The sequence below is a fragment of the Salvelinus fontinalis genome, chromosome 21, assembly GCF_029448725.1.
Source record: "Salvelinus fontinalis isolate EN_2023a chromosome 21, ASM2944872v1, whole genome shotgun sequence".
NCBI lineage: Eukaryota > Metazoa > Chordata > Actinopteri > Salmoniformes > Salmonidae > Salvelinus > Salvelinus fontinalis.
The window spans coordinates 34,820,073-34,845,085 of NC_074685.1; the positions used below are offsets into that span (position 1 = coordinate 34,820,073).

At 45.5% G+C, this 25,013-nt stretch overlaps 1 protein-coding gene and 1 pseudogene across 1 annotated transcript; one reads left to right on the forward strand and one right to left on the reverse strand.

Moving 5' to 3' along the window:
- The first annotated feature begins 5,461 nt into the window (after positions 1-5,461).
- On the forward strand, positions 5,462-8,293 carry LOC129818781 (peptidylprolyl isomerase domain and WD repeat-containing protein 1-like; annotated as a pseudogene).
- A 22-nt stretch (positions 8,294-8,315) lies between these two features.
- On the reverse strand, positions 8,316-24,922 carry LOC129818767 (E3 ubiquitin-protein ligase TRIM23-like). Its single transcript, XM_055874988.1, is given in 12 exon segments — positions 8,316-10,412; positions 10,509-10,633; positions 11,780-11,890; positions 12,000-12,129; positions 12,234-12,368; positions 12,928-13,143; positions 13,409-13,591; positions 15,560-15,838; positions 16,031-16,152; positions 19,433-19,595; positions 24,814-24,873; positions 24,875-24,922. Coding segments are annotated over 12 exon segments (1,737 nt in total). The 5' UTR covers positions 24,908-24,922; the 3' UTR covers positions 8,316-10,232.
- Positions 24,923-25,013: the final 91 nt, after the last annotated feature.

Here is a 25,013-nt window from a genome sequence, read left to right on the forward strand (position 1 = left end):
GTCACCAGTGCCGGTACCATGCATCAGTTATAGAGTGGGCTTTGAGAATACAGTGTGCCCTGTCCCTGCTCCCCGCACTAGTAGGAAGGTGCTTATCCTTAGCCCGGTGCCTCCAGTTCCGGCACCACGCACCAGGTCTACAGTGCGCCGTATCCGGCCAGAGCCATCCGTCTCCCCAGCGCCATCTGAGCCATCCGTCTCCCCAGCGCCATCTGAGCCATCCGTCTCCCCAGCGCCATCTGAGCCATCCGTCTCCCCAGCGCCGTCTGAGCCGCCCGTCTGCCATGAGCCTGCAAAGCCGCCCGTCTGCCATGAGCCTGCAAAGCCGCCCGTCTCCCATGAGCCTACAGAGCCATCCGCCAGACAGGAGCCGCTAGAGCCGTCAGCCAGACAGGATCTGCCAGAGCCGCCAACCAGACAGGATCTGCCAGAGCCGCCAACCAGACAGGATCTGCCAGAGCCGCCAACCAGACAGGATCTGCCAGAGCCGTCAGCCTGCCATGAGCAGCCAGAGCCGTCAGCCTGCCATGAGCAGCCAGAGCCGTCAGCCTGCCATGAGCGTCGAGAGCCGTCAGCCAGCCATGAGCGTCGAGAGCCGTCAGCCAGCCATGAGCGTCGAGAGCCGTCAGCCAGCCATGAGCGTCGAGAGCCGTCAGCCAGCCATGAGCGTCGAGAGCCGTCAGCCAGCCATGAGCGTCGAGAGCCGTCAGCCAGCCATGAGCGTCGAGAGCCGTCAGCCAGCCATGAGCGTCGAGAGCCGTCAGCCAGCCATGAGCGTCGAGAGCCGTCAGCCAGCCATGAGCGTCGAGAGCCGTCAGCCAGCCATGAGCGTCGAGAGCCGTCAGCCAGCCATGAGCGTCGAGAGCCGTCAGCCAGCCATGAGCGTCGAGAGCCGTCAGCCAGCCATGAGCGTCGAGAGCCGTCAGCCAGCCATGAGCGTCGAGAGCCGTCAGCCAGCCATGAGCGTCGAGAGCCGTCAGCCAGCCATGAGCGTCGAGAGCCGTCAGCCAGCCATGAGCGTCGAGAGCCGTCAGCCAGCCATGAGCGTCGAGAGCCGTCAGCCAGCCATGAGCGTCGAGAGCCGTCAGCCAGCCATGAGCGTCGAGAGCCGTCAGCCAGCCATGAGCGTCGAGAGCCGTCAGCCAGCCATGAGCGTCGAGAGCCGTCAGCCAGCCATGAGCGTCGAGAGCCGTCAGCCTGCCATGAGCGTCCAGATTCGTCAGTCAGCCATGAGCTGCCCTTCAGCCTGAAACGGCTAGATACCCAGAACTGCCCATCAGTCCAGAGCTGTCTCTCTGTCCGGAGCTGCCTTTCAGTCCGGAGTTGCCCCTCTATCATTATCTCCCTCTCTATCTTGATCTACCTCTATATTCTTATCTATCCCTCTGTCTTGATCTATCTCTCTGTCCCGGTGCTGTCCTTATTAGTGATGTTATTAAGAGGATTTTGTGGGGGTAAAAAGAGGGTGGACATTCTTAGAGGGAGGAAGCTAGGATGGATTATGGTGGGGTGGGGACCTCGCCCGGAGCCTGAGCCACCTCCGTGGTTAGATGCCCACCCAGACCCTCCCCTAGACTTTGTGCTGGTGCGTCCGGAGTTCGCACCTTATGGGGGGGGTAATGTCACGTTCCTGACCTATTTATGTTAGTTGTTATGTGTGTTAGTTGGTCAGGACGTGAGGTTGGGTGGGCATTCTATGTTTTCTGTTTCTGTGTTGGTTTTGGGTTGCCTGGTATGGCTCTTAATTAGAGGCAGGTGTTTGGCGTTCCTCTAATTAAGAGTCATATTTAGGTAGGCGTTGTCACAGTGTTCGTTGTGGGTGATTGTCTTCCGTGTTTGTGTTATGTTTGCACCATACGGAACTGTATACGGTTTGTTCGGTTTATGTAGTCTGTTTCCTATTCGTGCGTTCTTCGTGTCTATGTAAGTTCTCATGTTTAGGTCAGTCAACGTCGTTTGTTATTTTGTATCATTTCAAGTGTAGTTCGTGTTCGTTTTTCGTCTTGTTTAATAAATATGTGTTCAAACTTCGCTGCGCCTTGGTTCCCTCAATACTCCTCCTTTTCCGAAGAGGGAGAGGAAGAGGATCGCCGTTACATAAGGTCAGTTTACATAAATTATGTTTCACAATTGGGTTATCAAGTCTGTCAAAGTAATGACGTGGGTTACCTTCTGTAATTGTAAAAATGATGAGCCTGTGAAAGCTGTTGTTGCTGACGGAGGAAGGTTGCTGCCTGGATACTTGCCAACATGTGGATGACTGTTCCATTCTTAGGAATGCTCACAGCGAGTATTGATGCGGATGAGGGCCCCTTTGCTCAATGTTAGGCTGCAGACTGAACATCTCTCGAACAACTGCAGCAGGCAATCTTATGAGATGGCGTTGACCGGAAGGGCCTTTGACAGGGTGATTTTCACATAACGTGCATTACCTGTTGTTGATGAAGCCGTCTGCGTCATCAGGGCAATAACTCGGGTCATTATCAGAGGCCTCATGATGGCGTGTCCATTTCATAGGAGTCGAGGGAGACTGGCAACAACAGAGGAGGTGTCACAAGGGTACTTGTGTCGCATGACACTTTTATTCTGAGGTCTTGCCTGACAAGTTGTGAAAATAGTAAGTAAAGAGTGAATGAAATTATTTTTGGAGGTGGCTAAACCATTGCAATCACATTGCTGGACATGTTATGATACCCACCTTTGCTCCTTCTGGTAGGTCCCGGCATCCGTTCATGACCAAGGGAATCAGTCTGGCACCCAACTGTATACTTTGTTAAACAGAAAAACAGGGTCAACGACTGTCATCTTTCAATTATAAACATAGTTTGAGAAATAACGTATGATCTAATTTGGAAGCTTATTATATGCTTTACATATGTAAACTGACTGGCTCCAGATTGGATTTAGATTGAGGCCGGTGACGCCGTTACTCGCCTCGCTCTCGCTAGGTAGTTGGTAGCTCGCTAGCTAGTCGGCAGCTCGCTAGCTAGTTGGTTGCTATGCTAGGGACAATGATGATCTCGCTACCGGTATACTCACCACCTATGGGGACCAATGAACTCCAACAACCTATTCCGCGTGATGGGATCCTTTGGCAGGGCATACAAACCATAGTTGTTGGCTGTGCATCCTTCTAGAATGGTCAAACCATATAGGGCTTTTCAGTCTCAAACGGCCGTGATCCTTTGAACGCAGTGGTTGGTGGCGATGAAACAGCGGCGCCCCATTCAATGTAGGGAAGTGGAGGGGTGGATTTGCATGTGGAACTTGGCAAAAGGGGGCATGTTTTCAAATCAAATCAAACTTTATTTGTCACATGCGCCCAAATACAACATGTGTAGACTTTACCATGAAATGTAAATAATCCTGTGGCCATTTGGTTAGCAGTCTTTTGGTCCTAGACTTGGCGCTCCGGTACCGGAGCCTTTTGGTCCTAGACTTGGCGCTCCGGTACCGCTTGCCGTGCGGTAGCAGAGAGAACAGTCTATGACTTGGGTGACTGGAGTTTTTGACAATTTTTTGGTCTTTCCTCTGGCACCGCCTAGTATATAGGTCCTGGATGGCACGAAGCTTGGCCCCAGTGACGTACTGGGCGGTACGCACTACCCTCTGTAATGCCTTACGGTCAGATGCCAAGCATTTACCATACCAGGCGGTGATGCAACCGGTCAGGATGCCCTCGATGGTGCAGCTGTAAAACTATTTGAGGATCTGGGGAACCATGCCAAATCTTTTCAGTCTCCCGAGGGGGAAAAGGTGTTGTTCTGCCCTCTTCACGACTGTCTTGGTGTGTTTGGACCATGATAGTTTGTTGGTGATGTGGACACCAAGGAACTTGAAACTCTCGACCCGCTCCACTACAGCCCCGTCAATGTTAATGGGGGCCTGTTCGGCTCACCTTTTCCTGTAGCCCACGATCAGCTCCTTTGTCTTGTTGACATTGAGGGAGAGTTTGTTGTCCTGGCACCAGACCGCCAGGTCTCTGACCTCCTCCCTATAGACTGTCTCATCGTTGTTGTGATCAGGCCTACCACTGTTGTGTCGTCAGCAAACTTAATGATGGTGTTGGAGTCGTGTTTGGCCATGCAGTCGTGGGTGAACATGGAGTACAGGAGGGGACTAAGCACTCACCCCCCGAGGGCCCCCAGTGTTGAGGATCAGCGTAGCAGACGTGTTGTTGCCCAACCTTACCACCTGGGGGTGGCCCGTCAGGAAGTCCAGTTGCAGAGGGAGGTGTTTAGTCCCAGTGTCCTTAGCTTAGTGATGAGCTTTGTGGGCACTATGGTGTTGAAATCTGTGCTGTACACAATGAACCGCATTCTCACATAGCTGTTCCTTTTGTCCAGGTGGGAAAGGGCAGTGTGGAGTGCGATTGAGATTGCGTCATCTGTGGATCTGTTGGGATGGTATGCGAATTGGAGTGGGTCTATGGTATCCGGGAGCCTTTCAAAGCAATTCATGGCTACCTACGTGAGTGTTTCGGGGCGGTAATCATTTAGGCAGGTTACCTCCTCTTCCTTGGGCACAGGGACTATTGTGGTCTGCTTGAAACATGTAGATATTACAGACTCGGTCAGGGAGAAGTTGAAAATGTCAGTGAAGACACTTGCCAGGTGGTCCGTGCATGCTTTGAGTACACGTCCTGGTAATCCATCTGGCCCCGTGGCTTTGTGAATGTTGTTTAAAGGTCTTGCTCACATCGGCTACCGAGAGTGTTATCACACAGTCGTCCAGAACAGCTAGTGCTCTCATGCATGTTTCAGTGTTGCTTGCCTCAAAGCGAGCATAAAAGGCATTTAGCTCGTCTGGTAGGCTCGCGTCACTGGGCAGCTTGCAGCTGGGTTTCCCTTTGTAGTCCGTAATAGTTTTCAAGTCCTGCCACATCCGACAAGCGTCAGAGCTGGTGTAGTAGGATTCAGTCTTAATCCTGTATTGACACTTGGAGTAATCCAAACCCAACCTTCATTTACTCGTTGGGCGCGCACTGAGGCTTCAAACTCCGTTTTCGATGAGACTGACTTTTTGACCAAAATTATCCTATTTACACTTTGTAGTCAATTTTGACTCTAGAATAAATGTTTCTGACTCATATCGATGCCACATAGGCCATTTTCAAAGGGTTTAGTTGATTATTAGGGGCAGTCACTCTTTAACTGTTTTAACTTCAATGGGGTGATGTTAGAGTTGGACGGATAGAAAGGACCATGATACATGTTAGAAACACACGTGCACACACAACAATGGTGCTCAGTCTGCCTCTTCATACTCAAGTGTTTTAATTTCCAGGACAGATTTCATCATCACAGCCATGTGAAGTTCTGAAAAAAGTTTGTCAAACACTTCCGCAGTCATCTGGGTACGAATGATACATCTGTATGATGTATCTTAATGCAACCACACACTGGCCTTTAGACTGACTGAAATATCATTCAGGGCTTGAATTCACTCCTTCGTGTTACAGGAGTGGTGGAGTGTATTTCTGTCAGTGCTGATGGAGCTCTATTCTGTTCTGTTGGGGACGACCAGGCCATGAAAGTCTTTGGTGTGGTCAACTTTGACATGATCAACATGCTTAAGCTGGGGTGAGTTTAGAGGTGAAAGGTCTAGCAATTTAGCTTGTTGCCTTAAAGCCAAAAGCTATCCCTTCTCTCTCCAAAAGTGTTGATCTGACATTCCTCTGCTCTGTGTGTCTTGTGTAGTTTCCACCCGCGCCAGTGTGAGTGGATCTACAACCAGGTGATGCTATCTGCTGCGCGGCCTGCTCAGAGAAATCCACCGGGAAGATCTTTGTCTACGACAGACGGGGAAGCAACGAGAAGCTCCATACCTTCGACAAGATACACTCCTCTCCGCTGTCCCAGATCCGCTTCAACCCCAGATACAGGGTCATCGTTTCTGCAGACAAGGCTGGAATGCTGGAGTATTGAACCGGCCTCCCCAGCGAGTTCAAATTCCCCTGGCACGTGGATTGGGAGTACAAGACTGACACAGACTTGTATGAGTTTGCTAAAAACAAAACCTACCCAACCAGCCTGGCCTTCTCCCACGACGGTAAGATGTCTACTATCGCCACCGACAGGAAAGTCAGGATCTTCTGCTTCCCGACGGGGAAACTGATGAGGGTGTTTGATGAGTCGTTATCGGTAAGTTCCTAACTTTCACAATCGGGTCTTTACTTTATTTCACATTGCTATTAATAAACTGTGCTATATCTTATAATCAAGAGATTTGTCATTTTAAGTCACAAGATACTGACAAATTGGTAGCCAATTCACTGTTTCCCACATTTCCCAGTGCATTTATCTGAACTGTGGTAATTTCTTTGACCTGGTCCTTTTAGATGCCCACAGAGCTGCAGCAGATGAAGCAGCAGCTACCAGACATGGAGTTTGGTCAGAGGATGGCGGTAGAGAGGGAACTGAAGAAGGTGGACAGCATTAGGCTCACCAACATCATCTTTGACAAGACGGGTCACTTCGTCCTCTACGGAACCATGCTAGGCATCAAGGTCATCAATGTGGAGACCAACAGGTAGCATTTGAATGGTCAAAATGCGCTTCACAGTAATATCCTCTAAACACAGTGGTTGTTAGCCCTGGAGAGCTACAGTGAGCAGGCTTTTGTACCAGCCCTGCACTAAAAACCCTAAGTCAACTTATCAAGCTCTTGATGATAAATTGATTAGTTGAATCAGTTGTTTTTAAGGCTGGACTGAAACAAAATGTATTTGTCACCTGTGTGTGTTCAGGTGTGTGCATATCCTGTGGAAACTAGATAACAGCCGTGTGGTGAAGCTCAGCCTGTTCCAGTGGGTTGCCAAGGCGTGCAACACAGCTCCCACCATCGAGATGAAGGCATCAGACAACCTGGCCCTGCAGAGCACAATGCCAGACCCCACAATCTTCTGCACTGCCTTCAAGAAGAACCGCTTCTACATGGTGAAAATTCAGTCAGCTTTTTTTTTGTCCTTGAAGGGCAATTGTAGCCCCTGTAAAAGAGAAATGGTATATTACTGTTGCTCTCTTGTAGTCAGACCTATTCTTTGACATATTTTGACCCGCATATTCTATAATTTCCTCAGAATTTCTGTTACTACAACTTAATTTCTCTTGGTAGTTCTCCAAGAGCGAGCCAGAGATGTGTTCAACGAGAAGCCGTCTGAGGTGATGGCTGCTACCCAGGCTGAGGAGCCCAGAGGGTGTCAGACAGAGCCATCATCCACCCCACCATGGGAGACATCCACATCAAACTCTTCCCTGTTGAGTAAGTCATCCTCTGTTGTTTTAAAGTACTTCCCTCAGTGCTTCCTTTCCATTTGCAATGCCAAAGGTTCTGTCTGTTAACTTTCCTCAGAACCTAGTTTGTCAATTGATTGGATTTATGTTTATGGACCATTTTATGCATCTCAGGTGTCCCAAAACAGTGGACAACTTTTGTGTTCACAGCAGGAACGGTTATGTCAATGGCCACATATTCCACCGCGTCATCAAGGTAGGACATTTAATCATTGCTCATTGTTTTGACTTATAGTAGGAACTTAATCACAGGATGTGACGGACTGTGTTGTCTTTCCTCTCCACCCAGGGCTTCATGATCCAGATAGGAGATCCTACAGGGACAAGGCATGGGAGGAGAGAGTAGCTGGGAAGGGGAGTTTGAGGATGAGTTCCATGCCACACTGAGACACGGCCGGCCCTACACCCTCAGTATGGCCATCGGGCGCCCCGGAAGCAACAGGTCACTGTCATTCCCACGGTAACTAAGGGCTGTGAGTTGATATGAATTTGCTACTGAAGTCTGATATTTAACTTTCTCTACATTCAGTTGAAGGAATGTACCTTATGTCTGTTTTAATCAAGCATTTTACCAATGTATATTTCTGCATTATGTACAAAGATGTTCAAATAATACGTTAATGGCTCTCCCTACTCGTCTTTCTCGCCCTGGTTGGACAACAAGCACAGTGTTTGGCAGGAGTGCCAAGGGAATGGAGGTAGTTCAGAGGATCTCTAACATCAAAGTCAACCCTAAAACAGACAAACCTTAAGACATTAACATCACCATCAGGTTTCCATCTCACCAGTCTGTGTGCTATTATTACATCCCTTTTTTTTTTACCAGGTAAAGTCTTGGATTATTGAAGAACGCATCTTGCTGTCTCCCATTCCATGTGTCATCTTTTCTTGGATGTGTGAAATGAATAAACCAGGGTCTTATTTGGGACCATTCAGGCGAACATTACAGAACATTCAGCTATAAATATCTAACATGATTCTATATTCTATCTACAACTTCTCTGGATGGGTCAGACCATATCCAGACATCAGTTTGTTTTTATTTAATAGCGTCGCATTATGAATCATTTACAAAAAACATCAAGTCCGAGTAACAAATGTGCACTGTGCTTCTAAACGGTTCAAAATCACATCAGAAATGGAAGATTTCGCAAATCAAGAGATCTGTTAAGAGTAGAGGGAAAGGCTTCTTCACATGTGCCTTTTTTTTAAACATACAAGAAGTAGTAAACACTATAGCAATAAGGAAAGTTAATTCGAACCAAAGGATGGTTCTGCGATAAAACAAGAGGCGTTGAAAGGGTGTTACTGCAGGTGGGTAATGTAGTATGTTACTAAAAATTCAGACTGCTAAAACAGAAAATCTAATAAATGTTATTACAGAACTCAAAACCTGGAGTCCTATAGTCGACAACAGATATTATTTTTCATTTGGTTTAAAATGAAGCCAGGGTCACATTCAGTAGGGCACAACATTATGGAACATTCAGATAAATATTGTGTGAAAATCATCCTCTCAATTAATGAAGGAATCATGTCAGCTCTAAACATTTATCTGCAACAAGTGCAACGTTGCACCGTCCTGAACACAACCCACATGCACCAATGCATTCGTCACAAAAAAACACTCCACAAAACAGGAGGCAAAAATATCGCTCAGATGTTTCACCAGAGATACAACATCTCAGCAAAGTCTGTTTCAATCAACTCAAAATGGATCAAAACAGATGTCAGTAAACTGCATTATTTAATGTAACAGACACTTCTCAACCAAAGTGAATAATAGCTGAACCCAAACCTTAACCGCTTGTGTCATTTTCAGACCAGATGCTGCATTACATCAAATCAGTCAAATGCATTGGTACCGAAGATGACACCACCCCCCAAATAAATACATTCTAGACCATAATAGGTTGCCATCAATTCCTGTTAAGACATGACATGAAGGCAGTGCCATAAAGCAAAATTCAGGATATTGGACCATTCGTTTCAATAAAACATTTGTGTGTAAAGCCCTAAAGAGTAGAAAAGTCACGGGATGTACACACTTAGTCCTGTGACCAAACTAATTGACCTGTGTGTAAATGTCTTATAGGGTGTGAATACCTGCTTTAGTTTTAGAGAATACAGCAGCTCCTTAGGGAGACGTTAAATGGCAGACAGTTGTCAACGTGCTGTTCCAACTTATATTCATATTTTGCGCAAGACTGAACAGGTTATTGGTTAGACATTTGCTAATACAGTATAAGACAGATACTTTTCACTGTCAGGGCTTAAGTGACTTATCTACTCAATTATTTCACCTTTGATTAGTATATCAAACTGCACACTGGTTAGCCAAAGGAAAAACATCTGCAACATGGAGTTTCGCCATGAAATGAACCACCTCATACCATCTTCATTGAGGAGATATGGAAATGTGTAGTCTAGTTAGTTAAGCTTGACGGAAACCCTATATCCTGGCCTGGTTAATTAGCATACCTTTTAGCCAAGACAGAGCAGAGCACAAAGCATTCAGACTAATGATGGCTTCACTGGCTATGGGTTAGATTATAAGCTTATCCACAGGTTAGGGGTGGGAACAGTGGGTGTGGTAGGTAGAACGGAGATGTAGGCTATGGGGTCCGGGATGTAGGGTATAGATGGGTATAAGATAGGACTAGGGCCTGAGTATGAGGGTGAGGGATTTTGAGGTAGGACTGAAGTGGAACTGGGTGCAGGTTATGGGATGATACTGTGGTAGGACTGGGTCCATTTGAAATAAGTTTGAGATATATATCTTAATCTCAAACAAATTCTTTCTCCTTTAAGTCAAGCATCAGGTAAGAAGTTTAGGTAGGTATTTGGTGAAACTGGTCTCTCGGGTATCAATGGTTTATGGGGTAGTTTTAGGGTAAGAGGATAAGGGGTGAGACTGGGTCAGTCATCAGGGGAGGTTTAGGCCACGTCCAGTACGCCTGCAGCCACCAGCTGTCGGGACAGCCAGTCCAGGCCCTCGTGGAGCCCTGTGCCGCTGCGGGCGTCACAGCCTTGGATGTGCCAGCTCCTCCCACAGCACAGCTTGTGAAGGCTCAGAAGCTCCGTCATCTCCTCCACTGACACAGCCCCGGGGACATCCTGCAGGTGAGGATAGAGGAATCAATGATTTAAATCATCTTTGTGTGTGTGTGTGTGTGTATACTTGTTTCTTGGACCAGGGGGCTGCGTGTGTACCTGTTTGTTGGCGAAGATGAGCAGCAGGGCGTCTCTCAGCTCTTTCTCAGTCAGCAGTTTCGCCAGCTCACTGTGGGCCTCCATCAGCCTGTCTCTGTGACAGCTGTCAATCACAAACACCACCGCTGGAGAGAGAAACTGAGAAAGTCAGGGCCCTATTCATTCATAACCTGTTTGCAGGTTTCCTGGATGGGTAAAAAACTAATTTACAGATTTTTTGTTGTTGTATAACATACTGTATTTTCAAATTCTCTCTCTTCAAAATCTTACTGTATCAATAAATATGACAAATGTAAGGGAAGCAGGTATTATGAAAGAAAGAGGAGAGACAGATACATTTATACAAAAGTATGTGGAAACTTTCAAATGAGTGGATTCGGCTATTTCAGCCACACCAGTTGCTGACAGGTGTATAAAATCTAGCACACGGCCATGCAATCTCCAAAAACAATGGCAGTGGAATGGCCCGTACTGATAAGCTCAGTGACTTTCAACGTGACACCGTCATAGGATGCCACCTTTCCAACAAGTCAGTCAACGTCAGACAAGAACTGTTCGTCGGTAGCTTCATGAAATGGGTTTCCATGGCCGAGCAGCCGCACACAAGCCTAAGATCACCATCCGCAATGCCAAGCTTGCCGCCATTGAACTCTGGAGCAGTGGAAATGCGTTCTCTAGAGTGATCAATCACGCTTCACCATCTGGCAGTCCGACGGACGAATCTGGTTTCGGCGGATGCCAGGAGAACGCCATCTGCCCCAATGCATAGTTCCAAATGTAAAGTTTGGAGGAGGAATAATGGTCTGGGGCTGTTTTTCATGGTTCGGGCTAAGCCCCTTAGTTCCAGTGAAGGGAAATCTTAATGCTACAGCATACAATGTCATTCTAGACGATTCTGTGCTTCCAACTTTCGTGCAACAGTTTGGGAAAGGCCCTTTCCTGTTTCAGCATGACAATGCCCCCATGCACAAAGCAAGGTCCATACATAAATGGTTTGTCGAGGTCGGTGTGGAAGAACTTGACTGGCCTGCACCTAAACCCCATCGAACACCTTTGGGATGAATTGGAACGCCGACTGCGAGCCAGGCCTAATCGCCCAACATCAGAGCCCGACCTCACTAAATGCTCTTGTGGCTGAATGGAAGCAAGTCCCCGCAGCAATGTTCCAACATCCAGAAGAGTGGAGGCTGTTATAGCAGCAAAGGGGGGGACCAACTCCATATTAATGCTCAACGAGCAGGTGTTCACATACTTTTGATATTGTAGTGTACCTTGTGTGTTCAGGTAATAGTGCTTCCAGAGAGGTCGTAGCTTATGTTTCCCACCAACATCCCAGATGGTGAACTTGAGATTCTTATACTCTACTGTCTCCACATTAAAACCTAGAGATGACAAGAAGGAATGGCTAGTGTCAATATAATTCAGGTAAATGTAATGTAAAAATGTATAATTTGACACGTGCCTACATGACAAAGACTGTTGTGGGTTTACCTATGGTAGGGATGGGCTGCATAAACTCGTCCTGTTTCAGCTTGAAGAGGATGGTGGTTTTCCCTGCACTATCCAGTCCCAGGGTCACCACCCTGATCTCCATCTTTGGACCGATGTGGACCCGGTTGTCCTGGAACAGAGAAAACCATGTCGTCTAAATGAGGTAACTAATTATCTTTCAATGGAGAGTGTGCCAAGTCTTGAAATCCTACAGAGTAGAGCAGAGTGCTGAACCTTAGTGAACGTGACGGGGATACCAGCGTCTAGCTGGATGTGGTCGGCCAGCTCAGTGAACTGCTGCTGCTGTTTCTGCAGAGTCTCCAACAGTCTGTTGATCTCCTGCTTTGCCAGAACCACCCTGCAGTCATCCTACCGAGAGAGACGGGAAAGAGATCAGTCATGATTACTGGGATGTTTTGTGATACTTGTGGGCAAAAATGCTTGATCTTGCTGCGACAATTCTGACATTTTATATGGCAATATGCAATGATTTTGTCAAAATTTTCACAAATGCGCTGACGAGGGAAAGTGGGTTGACATGTGGCTTGATTGAACCATATTAAAATTTAAATTAAATGGTTGAGTATGCAAGCCCTCTTTTTGTGCTGCGGGGATGAGTTAGTTTTGTCCAATAATATTGAGATGAATGAACTGTTTTATACTGAAATAGTGCAGTGATTAGACAAATTTGCAAGCTCTCGGATAATATGCAGAGCAGGGCATTGTTGATTTTGAAAAAAACATTTGCTATCGTAGAATCCAGGAGGGACTGTCCAATTGAACACGCATACAGAAGACCCCAGGAAGAACATAGCGGTGCAAAGCTGCTTATTGAAAACGGCGGGCACCTTCCGGTGCAAGCAGAGATTGCGTTCCTACGGTGTGCTCTAGATGCTATCCCCATTGGTGGCCCCATTTTGGCTCCTACCTGCTGCAGTGTTTTCTCACAATGTAGGCAGGCAGTGGAGACCTGGGAAAGCAGGATGGCCATGTCCTCCTGCTGCTGCCGGAGCCAGATGAGTCTCTCTCTGACGTGGGCGTCCACTACGCTGAGCGCCATCTCCTCCTGTCTGCACAGCGTCTCGTGGAGGTCGGCGAAGTAGGCCCGTACGCAGGACCGGGCGCTCTCTGCTGTGCCTGGGACCTGGGGAACACCCACAGACGACTGAGTCCATCAGGAACCCACACAGCATGAGGAAATGTACACTAGGATAAACCATAAGCTATTTCATGACTTTTTGGAAGGAAACAACGTTTCCGAGGACTTTTAAATGTAGCCATTGTTAATTGGTAAACACAGTAACAGCTTTACATTGATCATAGCTCAATTGCCTAGCTATCCTCTTTGACAACTAAAGTTCTTCTGTTGTATAGTACGCAAAACGTCATCCACTGCCAGCTGTTCTTACATGTTCAGTGTGTGCCATGCTGATGCCGTCCTCCACTGTCTGTTCTCCTCCCTCGATCTGCTGTACGATCCCAACCAGCTTCCTGGAATACTCCGACACCTCCTCTGTGAACGTCCGGATACAGTGGGCCATGTCCAGGATGGATGCACGGATCTGATTGGCTTCTGCCTCCAGAACCGCATGCTACAGGAAGGAAGCAATCAGCAAGGAGAAATTAATCAAATCATAGCAGTTGTACAGCCTCAACACCATAGTACCCGCCAAGCTCTTCACTAAGCTCAGGGCCCTGGGTCTGAACCCCTTCCTGTGCAACTGGGTCCTAGACTTCCTGACGGGCCGACCCCATGTGGTGAAGGTAGGCAACAACACCTCCGCCACGCTGATCCTCAACACGGGAGCCCCACAGGGGTAAGTGCTCAGCCCCCCTCCTTTACTCCCTGTTCACCCATGACTACGCACCAGTGTTTCCGTTAGCTGGTAAACGCCGGCGATAAATAAAACTGTAGCCGGCCAAATTGTCCCGGAGAAGAAACAACACTACTCCGCTACAGAGTTGAGTCTCCCTCTCCCCTTTCATTCTTGAGCTGTTTCTACAACTTGGAGTCCACCTGTGGCAAATTCAATTGATTGGACATGATTTAGAAAAGGTACACACCTGTCTATACAAGGTTCCACAGGTGACAGTGCATGTAAGAGCAAAAACCAAGCAATGAGGTTGAAGGAATTGTCCGTAGAGGTTCCTAAGAACACAATGGCCTTCATCATTTTTAAATGGAAGAAGTTTGGAACCACCAAGACTCTTCCTAGAGCTGGCCGTCCGGCCAAACTGAGCAATCGGGGGAGAAGGGTCTTGGTCAGGAAGGTGACAAAGAACCCGATGGTCACTCTGACAGAGCTCCTCTGTGGAGATGGAAGAACCTTCCAGAAGGACAAACATCTCTGCAGCAGTCCACCAATCACACCTTTATGGCAGAGTGGCCAGACGGAAGCCACTCCTCAGTAAAAGGCACATGACAGCCTGTTTAGAGTTTGCCAAAAGGCACCTAAAGGACTCTCAGACCATGTAAAACAAGATGATTCTCTGGTCTGATGAAACCAGGATTGAACTCTTTGGCCTGAATGCCAAGCATCACGTCTGGAAGAAACCTGACACCATCCCTACGGTGAAGCATGGTGGTGGCAGCATCATGCTGTTGGGATGTTGTTCAGCGGCAGGGACACTAGTCAGGATCGAGGGAAAAATGAACGGAGCAAAGTACAGAGAGATCCTTGATGAGAACCTGCTCCAGAACGCTCAGGACCACAGACTGGAGCGAAGGTTCACCTTCCAACAGGACAACGACCATAAGCACACAGCCAAGGCAACGCAGGAGTGGCTTCGGAACAAGTCTCTGAATGTCCTTGAGTGGCCCAGCCAGAGCCCGGACTTGAATCCGATCAAACAACTTGCCACCCCCATCTAACTAGCTGTGTGAGAGTACTTGATGTAGTTCACTGAGGGTTAGTGCTATCTGGGAACCTTGGTACATCCCTAGGCTAAACACTAACCTTAACCCATCCCGTAACCCTGAACCTTAACCATTTTAAAATGTCAACTTCAATGGGATAGGGATGTCCCAAGGATCCCGGATTGCAAGGACCGTTTACTGAGGAAACATGTAGGGTGAGTGCCAGCACCACATTTTGTGATTGATGTTTTTCCTTTCAAGTGACAACAAAATACCAATACATTCTAAATGTGTCCAATGCTGTGTTCCAGCTGGCTAGCATGAGGAAGCTCAGTCTTCAGAGTCTAGGCATTTTGTTTGCTGGAATCATTGCAGTTTATCCTCCCATTCGCTAGAGTAACACAGTTCTTCTACTAAAAAATATAGTCTTTCTGGTGCTCTTAAACTGTATGTGGTGCTTACATTAATGTTCTTTGTAGGGCTGTTTTTAGCACAATCAATACAGAAAAGGTTTTATTGGTTATCTGTGAATATTGCCACTAAAATCGGAATGTATCGGATAAGAAAATTCCATTTCGGTCGGGTTCTAATAAAAACATATTGATGTCTCTAGTGGGTCTCGTTGCTAGGAATGTTGCTTGAGAGATTGATGTAAGTAGTCAATACTGATATTCTCCAAGCTGACTCCTCCTCCTTCCAGTACCTTGTGTCCCTGGTGCTTGCCGTACTCTTTGCACACGCAGCACATGAGTGGCCCAGGCTGGCAGATCTCCTCCTGACAGACAAATTCGATAGCGTGGACCTGGTGCTGCGGGCACAGTGTCTTCTCGTGGGGCTTGTCTGCCAGGGGTACCCGCCGGTGCTTGGCCAGGGTGCGGGTGGAGTGGGTGAGCTGGGAGCAGTTGGCACACAGGTGGGTGGCACACACCGTGCAGTACATAGATGCCGTGTGGCTCTCGTCCTCGTCACAGCGGATTATACTCTGGAAGGAAAGGGAAGAACATAGGATAGTGTTACTTACTTAATGACAACACGTGAAATGTATGTTTGGCTGGATGATGAAAAAACGAGGCAGATCAAAGCAAAGTCCCATATTGCATTCACCTATCCTCTATGTTTTCAGATAATTGCAGACGAAAGATGGGAACCCAGGGCAGGGGTAACTACTGCCTACCTCTCCCATGCCTTTGAGGGACTCCTCTGCCATGCCCAACTGGTTGGACGCTCCATTCTGCAGCCTCTCCAGAAGTTCCAGCAGGGCAAAGTTCTTCTTCAGACCCCACACACCAGAGTCCCCTGAGAGAGAGAGAGATGGATGTCACATCACCTTCACACAGACCAGAGTGTGTGAGCCATTGGAAATCCCACTCATTGCTCATGGGCCGGTCTTTGCGCACCGCTCTGTGGTTCAACGTCTATTCCCCTGCTCTGCAAATTTTTTGTTGTTGATCAGCGCTCACATAAAATAAAAAAAATGTAGCTCAAACTTAGACTCCCCTTTTTGTTTAACAATAGCCTATATAGAAATCAAAATGTGCTGCGTGGGCTCATTAGTTGTCTTGCTATCAATTACACAGGCTGTGTGACCTATTTCTTTGTTGACTCATAACATCTCTGCGCATTAGTGGTGGGGGAGGCTAAATAAATACAACAGAATAGGCCTTATTAAAAGAACAGTGGTGAAATGAAAAATGCTGGACAGAGCTTGTGGCTGAGCAGTACCGGAGGGAAATTGGAGCAGGAGAGAAGGCCGGATCGATCCATTACAGCCAAACTACACACACTTCGCTCACATCCTCTAACACGGGTATTCCCAAACTGGGGTACGCGCCACGCCGTCGGGGGTTAAAAATGTCATTCACTTTAAAAAAAATATATACAGTTGAAGTCGGAAGTTTACATACACCTTAGCCAAATACATTTAAACTCAGCTTTTCACAATTCCTGATATTTAATCCTAGTAAAAATTCCCTGTCTTAGGTCAGTTAGGATCACCACTTTATTTTAGGAATGTGAAATGTCAGAATAATAGTAGAGAGAATGATTTATTTCAGCTTTTATTTCTTTCATCACATTCCCAGTGGGTCAGACGTTTACATACACTCAATTAGTATTTGGTAGCATTGCCTTTAAATTGTTTAACTTGGGTCAAATGTTTCGGGTAGCCTTCCACAAGCTTCACACAATAAGTTGGGTGAATGTTGGCCCATTCCTCCTGACAGAGCTGGTGTAACTGAGTCAGGTTTGTAGGCCTCCTTGCTCGCACACACTTTTTCAGTTCTGCCCACAAATTTGTCTATAGGACTGAGGTCAGGGCTTTGTGATGGCCACTCCAATACCTTGACTTTGTTGTCCTTAAGCCATTTTGCCACAACTTTGCTTACAAGTATGCTTGGGGTCATTGTCCATTTGGAAGACCCATTTGCTACCAATCTTTAACTTCCTGACTGATGTCTTGAGATATTGCTTCAATATATCCACATCATTTTGCTGCCTCATGATGCCATCTATTTTGTGAAGTGCACCAGTCCCTCCTGCAGCAAAGCACCCCCACAACATGATGCTGCCACCCCCATGCTTCACGGTTGGGATGGTGCTCTCCGGCTTGCAAGCCGCCCCCTTTTTCCTCCAAACATAATGATGGTCATTACGGTCAAACAGTTCTATTTTTGTTTCATCAGAACAAAGGACATTTCTCCAAAAAGTACGATCTTTGTCCCCATGTGCAGTTGTAAACCGTAGTCTGGCTTTTTATGGCGGTTTTGGACCAGTGGCAGTTGGTCCAGTTAATGTCCTAACAGACTTGCCAAAACTATAACAAGAAATTTGTGGAGTGGTTGAAAAACGAGTTAATGACTCCAACCTATGTGTATGTAAACTTCCGACTACAACTGTATGTGTGTATGTATATATATATATATTTTTTTTTCCCCCCTTCACATTTTCAAACAGTCCATTTATATTTTCCAAAGGGGCTATACATTCGGGTGAGGTTTTTTTCTCGCCTGAGTAGCCTCATTTCACTGCCAAAAATAAAATTAAACAATCTAGTGTTCAGTGAAATAACAACAATGTCAAATACATGTAGCCTAGTCAAATATTTAACATCCAATCACATTAAACATAAATCTCTCACACGGGAATTCCACTAACGGTCCGTATGTAGCCAAATGTAGCTGCTGCTCATGGTGGTATCTGTACTGATGGCGCAAAAGCCTTGACAGGGAGACATAGTGAAGTGATAACGCGCGTTCAAGCAGTATCTCCCGATGACACTTGGGTACACTGCAGCATCCACCGAGAGGCTCTTGCTGCCAAGGGAATGCCTGACAGCTTGAAATACGTTTTGGACGCTACAGTGAACATGGTTAACTTTGTTAAAGCAAGGCCCCTGAACTCTCGTGTATTTTCTGCACTTGGCAATGATATGGGCAGCGACCACGTAACGCTTTTACAACATACAGAAGTGCGCTGGTTATCAATGGGCAAAGTATTGACAGATACATTTTTTTTTAGAGACAAGCTTAAAGTTCTTTACTGACCATAATTTTCACTTGTCTGACCGCTTGCATGATGACGAGTTTCTCACATGATTGGCCTATCTGGGTGATGTTTTTTCTCGCCTGAATGATCTGAATCTAGGATTACAGGGACCCTGTAACTATATTCAATGTGGGGGACAAAATTGAGGCTATGACTAAGGAGCTGTAGCTCTTCTGTGTGTTGTCCTTGTTAATGCTGACAGAGATCTTTACATCATGGTATGACTTTTTGGTGTGCAATTGAACTCAAGCTTACGGACAATGTCAAATGTGATATAGCGAAGCACCTGAGTGAGTTGGGTGCGCAATTACGCAGGTACTTTCCAGAAACGAAAAACACAAACAACTGGATTTGTTATCCCTTTCATCCCCTGCCTCCAATCCACTTACCGATATCTGAACAAGTGAGCCTCATCAAAATTGCAACAAGCGATTCTGTGAAAATGTAATTTAAAATCAGAAGCTACTGCCAGATTTCGGGAATGGGCTGCGCTCAGAGTATCCTGCCTTGGCAAATCGCTCTGTTAAGACACTGATGCCCTCTGCAACCACGTACCTATGTGAGAGTGGATTCTCTGCCCTCACTAGCATGAAAATTAAATACAGGCACAGACTGTGTGTGGAAAATGATTAAAGACAGACTCTCTCCAATACAACCCAACATTGCAGAGTTATGTGCATCCTTTCAAGTACACCCTTCCCATTAACCTGTGGTGAGTTATTCACAATTTTCAATGAACAAATAAGGTTTTATATGTAAGATGGCTAAATAAAGAGCAAAATTATTGATTATTATTATATTATTATTTTTGCCCTGGTCTTATAAGAGCTCTTTGTCACTTCCCACGAGCCGGGTTGTGACAAAAACTCACACTCATTCTTATGTTTAATAAATGTATCGTATAGTGTGTGTGTGTGGCAGGCTTACAATTTCAAAAAATAATATTTGAGAGTGCGCTGACCCTGGTGCTAGAGGGGGTACGCAGGAGGTTGAATGTTTGGCCTGTATAGAAACTAAACCCTACAGAACTCACCCAGTTCAGTGACCTGTCTGTCAAAGGGGCAGCGGACGGCTCTACCATGCAGGGGCAGCCGGGTCAGACAGTCATGGCAGACTGTGTGACCGCAGAGCAGCAGCCGGGGGACCTTGTCCCCTTGGAGAGAGAAGACATCCTCACACACCCCACACTCCAACACCTGGGAACCACAACAACAACACAAAGACAGGTTTAGTCAGACACCCACACACAGGTTGAGTAAACGTCGATGGATCACTTTTCATTGCATATCATCTCAAAATGTATTTATTTCTCCATGGACTGAGATTAGGAATATGCCTTAATTATAGAATAACTATCTTCAAAGTAATGACTCGGGACGTCGGGTTTGAAATGAAAGCTTCTTTTAGTAATACTACTTGTTCATGTTACATTTAACAACTTTAGATTCAACAAAAACAATAAAAGAAAGTTGCTAACGAAAGTCAGGATAATCACTTGTACAAAACTGGTGCGTTCTCCCCTCTTCCTACTACCTGTTGTAAAGGCATTCTAGAACTTGCAGTCAATAGCGCAATCCAATTCAACAGAACTATGTACAGTTGAAGTCGGAAGTTTACATACACTTAGGTTGAAGTCATTAAAACTCGTTTTTCAACCACTCCACAAATTTCTTGTTAACAAACTATAGTTTTGGCAAGACGGTTAGGACATCTACTTTGTGCTTTGCTTGATATCATGGGAAAATCAAAAGAAATCAGCCAAGACCTCAGAAAAAAATGGTAGACCTCCACAAGTCTGGTTCATCCTTGGGAGAAATGTCCAAATGCCTGAAGGTACCACGGTCATCTGTACAAACAATAGCACGCAAGTATAAACACCATGGGACCACACAGCCGTCATACCGCTCAGGAAGGGAGACGCGTTCTGTCTCCTAGAGATGAACTTACTTTGGTGTGAAAAGTGCAAATCAATCCCAGAACAACAGCAAACGGCCTTGTGAAGATTCAGGTGGAAACAGGTACAAAAGTATCTATATCCACAGTAAAACGAATCCTATATCGACAATAACCTGAAAGGTCGCTCAGCAAGGAAGACGCCACTGCTCCAAAACAACTATGAAGAAAAGCCAGACTACGGTTTGCAACTGCACACAGGGACAAAGATTGTACTTTTTGGAGAAATGTCCTCTGGTCTGATGAAACAAAAATAGAACTGTTTGGCCATAATGACCATCGTTATGTTTGGAGGAAAAAGGGGGAGGCTTGCAAGCCGAAGAACACCATCCCAACCGTGAAGCATGGGGGTGGCAGCATCATGTTGTGGGGGTGCTTTTCTGCAGGAGGGACTGGTGCACTTCACAAAATAGATGGCATCATGAGGCAGGAAAATTATGTGGATATATTGAAGCAACATCTCAAGACATCAATCAGGAAGTTAAAGCTTAGTCGCAAATGGGTCTTCCAAATGGACAATGACCCCAAGCATACTTCCAAAGTTGTGGCAAAATGGCTTAAGGATAACAAAGTCAAGGTATTGGAGTTCACATTCTTAAAATAAAGTGGTGATCCTAACTGACCTAAAACAGGAAATTTACATTAGGATTAAATGTCAGGAATTGTGAAAAACTGAGTTTAAATGTATTTGGCTAAGGTGTATGTAAACTTCAACTGTATGTAGTTCTCTCAATCTCTAATACAATTAAATATGTAAATAACTGTGAAGAAAATATCTTTAGATACAGCTCAATGACTTAATGGGTTACAGAGTTAATGTTTACAGTTAAAGGTTACAACATTAATGTCCACCTCCTGCCTCTATAATTGTCATGGCATACTTTGTGTAAGAGCTATTGAAGATTGAAAGCAATAAATAGAATAATAAAACCTATGTTTTTTAACCAGTGGATTTTTGTCCATCTTCCACTGATTCAGAATGTCATTTTCATAGTCATGTTACAATTTGTGTGAGAGCCAATGATTTATACAGTACCAGTCAAAAGTTTAGACAGCTACTAATTCAAGGGGTTTTCTTTATAAATAGTAAAGACATCAAAACTATGAAATTACACATATGGAATCATGTAGTAACAAAAAAAAAGTGTTGAACAAATCAAAATATATTTTCTGTTTGAGATTCTTCAAAAGTAGCCACCCTTTGCCTTGATGACAGCTTTGCACACTCTTGGCATTCTCTCAACCAGCTTCATGAGGTAGTCACCTGGAATGCATTTCAATTAACAGGTGTGCTTTGTTAAAAGTATTTTTTTATTTTGAAAGAAACCACTACTAAAGGACACCAATATTAAGAAGAGACTTGCTTGGGCCAAGAAACACGAGCAATGGACATTAGACCGGTGGAAATCTTTCCTTTGGTTTGATGAGTCCAAATCTGAGATTTTTGGTTTCAACCGCTGTCTATGTTAGACGCAGAGCAGGTGAATGGATGAAGCATGGAGGTGGTGGTGTGATGGTGTGGGGATGCTTTGCTGGTGACACTGTCAGTGATATATTTAGAATTCAAGGCACACTTAACCAGCATGGCTACCACAGCATTCTGTAGAAACACGCCATCCCATCTGGTTTGCGCTTAGTGAGACTTGTTTTTCAACAGGACAATGACCCAACACACAGCTCCAGGTTGTGTAAGGCCTATTTGACCAAGGAGGGTGGTGGAGTGCTGCATTAGATGATGCAGGGAGGTCGGCCTCCACAATCACCCAACCTCAATTGAGATAGTTTTGGATGAGTTGGACCGCAGAGTTAAGGAAAAGCAGCCAATAAGTGCTCAGCATATGTGGGAACTCTAAGGCAGTTTGAAAAGCATTCCACATGAAACTGGCTGAGAGAATGCCAAGAGTGTGCAAAGCTGTCATTAAGGCAACGGGTGGCTATTTTGAAGAATCAAAAATATGAAATATATTTTGATCTGTTTAACATTTCTTTGGTTACTACATTAATCCATATGTGTTATTTCATAGTTTTGATGTCTTCACTATTATTCCACAATGTAGAAAATAGTAAAAAATAAAGAAAAACCCTTGAATGAGTGTAGGTGTGTCCAAACTTTTGACTGGTACTGTATATACACTGGATGACTGATAAGGGGCACTGCCACCATTACTCCATCTTGGCACTTCCCCACCATTGTAAAAAATATTTTGGAAGCTCTAGAAATGCATTTATACACATTCATGCTCTTACTGGGGAGTGCCAATATGGTAGACCAGTGGCTTCAAAGCCTTTCAAATGCCAAGACATAGCATCAGCAATCCAGGGTTTATAGACACTGGACAAAAATATAAAACGCAACATATAAAGGGTTGGTCCCGTGTTTAATGTGCTGAAATAAAAGATCCCAGAAATGTCATATGCACAAAAAGCTTATTTCTCTGAAACTTTGTGCACAAATTTGTTAGTGAGCATTTCTCCTTTGCCAAGATAATACATCCCCCTGTAAGGTGTGGCATATCAAGAAGCTGATTAAACAGCTTGATCATTAGACAGGTGCACCTTGTGCTGGGGACAATAAAAGGCCATCTGTGGTGTTGTCTTGAACAATGCCACGGATGTCTCAAGTTTTTAGGGAGTGTGCAATTGGCATGATGACTGCAGGAATGTCCACAAGAGCTGTTGCCAGATAATTTAATGTTAATTTCTCTACCATAAGCCACTTCCAATGTCATTTTAGAGAATTTGGCAGTATGCCCAACCATCCTAACAACCGCAGACCACGTGTAACCACGCCAGCCCAGGATCTCCACATTCAGCTTCTTCACCTACGGGATGGTCTGCGACCAGCCACCCAGACAGATGAAACTGTGGGTTTGCACAACCAAAGAATTTCTGCACACACTGTCTCGGAAGCTCATCTGCGTGCTCGTCATCCTCACCAGGCTATTGACCTGACTGCAGTACGGCGTTGTAACCGACTTCAGTGGGCATATGCTCACCTTCGATGGCCACTGGCATGCTGGAGAAGTGTGCTCTTCACAGATGAATCGTGGTTTCACCTGTACTGGGCAGATAGCGTGTATGGCGTCGTGTGGGCGAACAGTTTGCTGATGTCAACTTTGGGGGGTTATGGTATGGGCAGGCATAAGCTACGGACAATGAACACAAATGCATTTATCAATGGCAATTTGAATGCACAGATACCGTGACGAGATCCTGAGGCCCATTGTTGTGCCATTCATCAACCATTCCCTCATGTTTCAGCATGATAATGCATGGCCCATGTCGCAAGGATCTGTAAACAATTCCTGGAAGCTGAAAATGTCCCAGTTCTTCCATGGTCTGCAGACTCACCAGACATGTCACCCATTGAGCATGTTTGGGATGCTCTGGATCGACGTGTATGACAGCGTATTCCAGTTCGTGCCAATATCCAGCAACTTTGCACAGCTATTGAAGAGGAGTGGGATAACGTTCCACAGGCCACAATCAGCCTGATCAACACTTATTTTTATTTATTTAAATATGGCAAGTCAGTTAAGAACTAATTCTTATTTACAATATCTATGCGAAGGAGATGTCTCAAGTTACATGAGACAAATGGTGGTCACACCAGATACTGACTGTTTTTCTGATCCACATCCCTACTTTCCAAAACATTTTTTTGCATCTGTAGTCCCGGTCATGTGAAATCAATAGATTAGGCGCTAATGAATTTGATTTCCTTATATGAAGTAATTCAGTAAAATCATAGAAATTGTTGCATGTTGCATTTATTTGTGTTCATTGTACATCAATGGTAATAGCAATTGAAGATTGAAATCTTATGAAATACACAAAAAGGTTTGGATTTTTCTCCATCCACCTGATTCAGAAAGTACCATCTTCATAGTCATGGCAGGCTTGGTTTAATAGTTATTGAGGAGCGTGAACCGAATATCCAATATAAAACACATTTTACCCCCACATTGTACCTTCTTCTTCTTGAACTGCACTGTTGGTTAAGGGCTTGTAAGTAAGCAATTCACGGTAAAGTCTACACTTGTTGTATTCGGCGCATGTGGCAAATAAATTTTGTTTTTGGTTCGAGAACTAAATCAATTATGCAGTATCAAGCCAGCTACAGTTAATTTTAACATAAAGCCATGCTAATATATGGATCCAAGTGACAGGTGAAGGTAACGGATGCAATTGCATGGTTTACAAAAAGTTGTGGTCGGGGCTCTTAATTGCAGACAGAATCACCATCTGGGTTTTGTGGATTTCATGTCTACGCAGACACAAAAAACTGCAGGCCGATCGTTTGACACTGCAGTGACGCCCCGGCCGCAGAAGCATACGAAGCCAAGAAAGCAAAATTGAGCGCCCTTGCTGGCCGTTTAAATAAACCGCCGGATTCGACCGGTATTATCGCCCACAAACATTGTTCATATGCTTCTTCAGACGTGTAAGTATTCAACCAACCTTCACGGTGTTGCCTGTGGCCCTTCTGCCGTGCCGAACACAGACGTCCATCGTTGCTGCTGTCCGGTTTGTTCACACCCATAGCAACCGCCATCCGAGGACTAAACCATTCCCAGGGTGTCAGTGGGAATCCGAAAATGTCTGTGTGGAATATCTGTAGACCGCCAACTGAATTTGAGAAGTTGTAATTATGAACTGTA